Source organism: Salvelinus namaycush, chromosome 34 (genome assembly GCF_016432855.1).
Source record: "Salvelinus namaycush isolate Seneca chromosome 34, SaNama_1.0, whole genome shotgun sequence".
NCBI lineage: Eukaryota > Metazoa > Chordata > Actinopteri > Salmoniformes > Salmonidae > Salvelinus > Salvelinus namaycush.
The window spans coordinates 250,391-256,390 of record NC_052340.1 but is presented as its reverse complement, the minus strand read 5'-3'; the positions used below and the strand labels follow the sequence as shown (position 1 = coordinate 256,390).

Below are 6,000 nucleotides of genomic sequence, written 5' to 3'. Positions count from 1 at the left end.
TTCCAGTGGTTACACCTTTCTTTTTATTGGGATTACCTTGACAGTCACAAAGTTACCAAATGGAGCCCATTGAAACATTGAAGCGGAGGGGGCAAGCCCCCAGGACTCTCCCTCCCCATCTCTCAGGGTGTGGCATGACATAGTGGGCATTGACCAGAGAAAGAGACTAGGTCTGAAATGGCACCCTATTGCCTATATAGTGCACTACTTTTGGCCAGGGCCCATGGGGTTTTGGGAATAGTGTGCCATTGCAGACAGCCAGAGAGATAGGGTTTTTCAGAAGTTAGCAGAACCAATTTTAGTGTTAATTAGTAGAATGTAGTGACAGAGAAAAAGAGAATGGAAACTTTGTAGTGTCACTCAGTGTTTGTTGCAACTGCTCAGACAATCTGATAGCCTTTGTTTAATGCACACAAAAACCATGATGGAAGTAGAAGGAATATGGGAGGAAGAGGAAGGCTATCTCAAGCCGCACTCAGTGAAAATGTGGAATGTTTTAAAATGTTCATTTGAAATGCAAGCAGTCCAAGTCTAGTAGGCTGAGAGGAGTTGAGCACTCAGGGTGCCATTTGGGATCGAGACTAAAAGTAATGTACTATACAGGGAGCCATTTGGGACGCAGGCCATCTCTCGCTCTCTGGTAACACACACCATTGTTCCATAAATCCAAACCCCTTCATTAAACGGATTTCAAAATGAAGTTGTAAACAATATTTTTGTATGGGTGGGGGAATCAGTGCACATGGAGTATAGCGGTTTATTGAAGCTTAAAAGGATAGTTCACCCAAATTACGATTTGGTTTTCTTACCCTGTAAGCAGTCTTTGGACAAGGTATGAGAGCAAGCCATGCTTTGGTTTAGTTTCCCTGGCACCGTTGCTACATGCTAACATTTTAGCATTTGGGCCAGAAGTCCCATTGAAGTCTTGGGACCGATATTAGCAATTTTTACGCATATTTTTTTTAATTGAACCTTTATTTAACTAGGCAAGTCAGTTAAGAACAAATTCTTATTCATCATGTCCAAATGTATGAACATGATGTATGACAAATGCCAATATTGGTCCCATGACTTGAATGAGATGTGCTAAAAATGCTAAAACGTTGGCACGTAATAACAGTGCCAGGGAAAGTAAACCAAAGCATGTTGTTGTCATACCTTGTCCATAGACTGGCTTACAGGGTAAGGAAACCAATGCCAGTGTAATTTGGGTGAACTATCCCTTTAACTGGACAAGAAATACACCCATGCTAATGTAAAGCGCATGGGAGGGTCAGAATTCCAGACTCCTAAAAGATGTTGAGCAGAACATGGTCCTGGGGAAGAATAGCAACACAGACACACAGAGATCCGCTCAACTGAGTCTCCTAAACAGACACCGTCACTAACAGCAGACTCTTGAGACCGTAACAACTGGCTCTGCTCGATCCATACAATATAGAAATGTGTTTATATATATTTATATTCAGACAGATGTATGCCGTTCTCAGTTGGTCAATGAATTTTGTTTGTTCCTAAAACTGACAATTTCGGTCACACAGAATGAATCTCTGCAGCACTTAGACAGAAAACAACAGGAACCACAGATAAAAAATCTTCATTGTTATATCTGCGTAAATAGAGGAATCATAAATGACAATGACACTAACTCACAGCTATTGAAATAGTAGAGGACTTGAGTGTAGGAAAAGACAGTGAGCGCAACGGAATGGGGGCCAGAGAGCTTTAGAGAAGCACGACAAAGCACTAATTACAAAAACACAAGACGATTCATCACTAATATACTAAAGGGAAGGCGGGGTGTTACAAAAAACTAAACGTATATAAAATGTATTGAAAATGGCATGACACTTAATGGATGCATCTACACTGCATACTGCTGCAAACTACACACTAGGCTAAAGAGGGACTCCACCGGTTGGATATACAGATACAGGGGCAGGGCTGGGGAGAGAGAGGTAGGACAGGAGAACAGAAGAGCGACACACACACTACTACACCAGCATCAAGAGAGGGAGGGTAGCAGTTACCCCTAAGCCAATGACACATGGTCAGATCTGTGGTTATTGGCAAGGGGTACAGTCATCCACTAATTCAGTGCCATGAGGAATAGACGGGTAGAACAGGAATAGTAGACAACTATGGTAATGTAACCTGTGGCTTTAATTTGACCAGAGCCCTATGTTGCTCTGCTCAGTAGTACTATATGAAGAAACTACATTTCATAGGGGTGGAATGGATTTTTTGTTTTCGATTAAAAGAGGTCAAAGACCTTTTAGATGCAGATGGTATTTTTTGTACTCTACAGGACGTTTGCAGTATCTATACATTTATGTGTTTAATCATTTCATAATTTTCAACACTTTTGAAAGCATGGTCCTGTTTTTTTAAAATTTGATTTCATTTGTCAGCCAGCCCATGGGGGAAAACAGAATCAATGGGAAGGTAGCGATCCCATGTTGTTGTCTTTCGCTCCCTCCTCTCTGTTGCACCGCTCTTTCCGCCCGATCGCGAGGGGGGGCGGTTAGCAGCGTGTCTCGTAGATGCCGCTGCGGCCGATGTAGCGCACCCATTTGATGACGTCGTGGTCACTGTAGTTCAGCTTGGGCTCGAACACCTTCAGGTAGCGCACCTTGAGCCCGGACGGAGCAAATGGCACCTGGGAGACCATAACAGAACCATAATGACACCCCGGGAGAGAGTTCCATATTTGACAGAACAGAAATGTTTGCACATCTGGGTTATTCAACCATAGGAGTTGGCTATACAGCACCAAACTGCTCTTGAACCCAGCTACAGTAGAGGTGACTGTGTAAAGGAAATAAAAGACCTAATCACCTCAAAGTTCATGGAGATGGGAGGGCGCGCCCACTTCTTCTTGTCGTTGGTGGGCAGCAGCTCGATCTCGGCACTGATCTGAGACTCCTTCATCCCTGCCATACGCTTGATCCTGCAGACACACATACCCACACACAGTTAACACCATTCCACAGCACACACACACTAGGGATGGGCACGGTTAATTCAAATGGTCGTTAGTATTCCAAGTATTAAGATATATATATATATATATATATATACACAGTACCAGTCAAAAGTTTACACACACCTTTTTTTACTATTTTCTACATTGTAGAATATAACACATAAGAAATCATGTAGTAACCAAAAAAGTGTTAAACAAATGAAAATATATTTTATATTTGAGATTTTTCAAAGGAGCCACCCTTCGCCTTGATGACAGCTTTGCACACTCTTGGCATTCTCTCAACCAGATTCACCTAGAATGCTTTTCCAACATATGCTGAGCACTTGTTGGCTGCTTTTCTTTCACTCTGCGGTCCAACTCATCCCAAACCATCTCAATTGGGTTGAGGTCGGATGACTGCGGAGGCCAGGTCATCTGATGCAGCACTCCATCACTCTCCTTCTTGGTCAAATAGCTCTTACACAGCCTGGAGGTGTGCCAGTTTCATCATATCGCTTGATGGTTTTTGCAACTGCACTTGAAGAAACGTTCAAAGTTCTTAACATTTTCCAGATTGACTGACTTTCATGTCTTAAAGTAATAATGGACTGTCGTTTCTCTTTGCTTATTCGAGCTGTTCTTGCCAGAATATGGACTTGGTTTTTTACCAAATGGGGCTATCTTCTAAAATATATTTAGTTTTGTTTAACACTTTTTTGGCTACTAAATGATTCCATATGTGTTATTTCATAGTTTTGATGTCTTCACTATAATTCTACAATGTAGAAAATAGTCAAAATAAAGAAAAACCCTTGAAAGAGTAGGTGCGTCCAAACTTTTGACTGGTACTGTATATATCGATTTTTTGGGGGCCCATTTTAACAACTGAGAAAGCTTAGTCTTCATGAAATATTAAATATCAGCGCGACAAAACAAACCCCGGCAAGACGTCACAATGTGCTTTAAGAGTTCTCAAGCGTTGCTTCGATCCGTCAGTATGAGACAGCTGGTGTTCTCATTTGCATGTAGGCTACTCTCTACTGTATTATAAAAATTACAATTTACAAGTGGAGTCAGCTATGAACGTTACAGCAGTAAAATATCATTCTAATATATAATTCTAATAATATATAATATATAATTCTAATTTACAAGTTCAACAATATAGGCCAAAAAATATAGGCCACCTACCTCTTGCATTGCAAACACCTGCCTGGAAAAGTCGACCCTCAGCAACTATATATAGCATGTTTGAATTATAAAATTCGCCATCAAAAAAGGTTCCAATATTAAACTCAACATCCAAGAGAAAAACTAGCAACTAGCCAGCTAGCAACTCCAGCAAAGTTTTCAAGTAAGTGCGTTCACGTTTATTTGGCTGTAGGCTAATCACCCACCGGTAGGCTATACACATTTGCAAGCAATGCATGTGTGGATCTGTTTGCTAGCCAGCTAAATTAGCTAGCTAGCTTGCGTCACTTACTAGTCGCAGAGCTGGCTTAGTGATTATTATCCATAGTTTCCAGCATGTGGACACAGGTCTTGCAGAGGAGTCTAAAATATGGTTCAACTAACAAGTGTTGAGCTAGGAAAATATTCTCAATCCTTTGCTGAATGAAAATTGCCCACAATTCAACTCTCATTTATAATGAGTCTCATTTGTAATGAGAGGGACACAGCTAGATATACAGTTGAAGTCAGAAGTTTACATACACCTTAGCCAAAGATATTTAAACTCCGTTTTTCATCACATTCCCAGTGGGTCAGCAGTTTACATACACTCAATTAGTATTTGGTAGCATTGCCTTTAAATTGTTTAACTTGGGTCAAACGTTTCTGGTAGCCTTCCACAAGCTTCCCACAATAAGTTGGGTGGATTTTGGCCCATTCCTCCTGACAGAGCTGCCGTAACTGAGTCAGGTTTTTAGGCCTCCTTGCTCGCACACGCTTTTTCAGTTCTGCCCACAAATTTTCTATAGGATTGAGGTCAGGGGTTTGTGATGACCACTCCAATACCTTGACTTTGTTGTCCTTAAGCCATTTTGCAACAACTTTGGAAGTATGCTTGGGGTCATTGTCCATTTGGAAGACCCATTTGCGACCAAGCTTTAACTTGACTGATGTCTTGATGTTGCTTCAATATATCCACATAATTTTCCTATCTCATGACGCCATCTATTTTGTGAAGTGCACCAGTCCCTCCTGCAGCAAAGCACCCCCACAACATGATGCTGCCACCCCCGTGCTTCACGGATGGGATGGTGTTCTTCAGCTTGCAAGCCTCCCCCTTTTCCTCCAAACATAACGATGGTCATTATGGCCAAACAGTTCTATTTTTGTTTCATCAGACCGGAGGACATTTCTCCAAAAAGTACGATCTTTGTCCCAATGTGCAGTTGCAACCGTAGTCTGGATTTGTTATGGCGGTTTTGGAGAGGTGGCTTATTCCTTGCTGAGCGGCCTTTCAGGTTATGTCGATATAGGACTTGTTTTACTGTGGATATAGATACTTTTGTACCTGTTTCCTCCAGCATCTTCACAAGGTCCTTTGCTGTTGCACTTTTCGCACTAAAGTATGTCAATCTCTAGGAGACAGAACGCGTCTCCTTCCTGAGCGGTATGACGGCTGCGTGGTCCATGGTGTTTATACTTGCGTACTATTGTTTGTACAGATGACCGTGGTACCTTCAGGCATTTGGACATTTCTCCCAAGGATGAACTAGACTTGTAGAGGTCAACAATTTTCTTTCTGAGGTCTTGGCTGATTTCTTTTGATTTTCCCATGATGTCAAGCAAAGAGGCACTGAATTTGAAGGTAGGCCTTGAAATACATCCACCGGTACATCTCCAATTGACTCAAAAGATGTCAATTAGCCTATCAGAAGCTTCTAAAGCCATGACATAATTTTCTGGAATTTTCCAAGCTGTTTTAAAGGCACAGTCAACTTCATGTATGTAAACTTCTGACCCTCAGCCACACACACCACACACACACACACACACACACACACACACACACACACACACACACA

The 6,000-nt window shown here is 41.7% G+C and overlaps 1 protein-coding gene across 2 annotated transcripts in view; it reads right to left on the bottom strand.

Annotated features, from left to right (window-relative positions):
* LOC120029113 (AP-2 complex subunit mu) overlaps positions 1 to 6,000 on the bottom strand; it is a 50,379-nt gene continuing 44,379 nt past the window's right edge. For both annotated transcript variants that reach the window (XM_038974425.1, XM_038974426.1), the window contains 2 exons: positions 2,839 to 2,950; positions 1 to 2,659 (listed from right to left, as the gene is read on the bottom strand). In XM_038974425.1, coding sequence (XP_038830353.1) covers positions 2,525 to 2,659; positions 2,839 to 2,950 — 247 coding nt within the window. In that variant the 3' untranslated portion in view covers positions 1 to 2,524. The remainder of the gene's footprint in view (positions 2,660 to 2,838; positions 2,951 to 6,000) is intronic.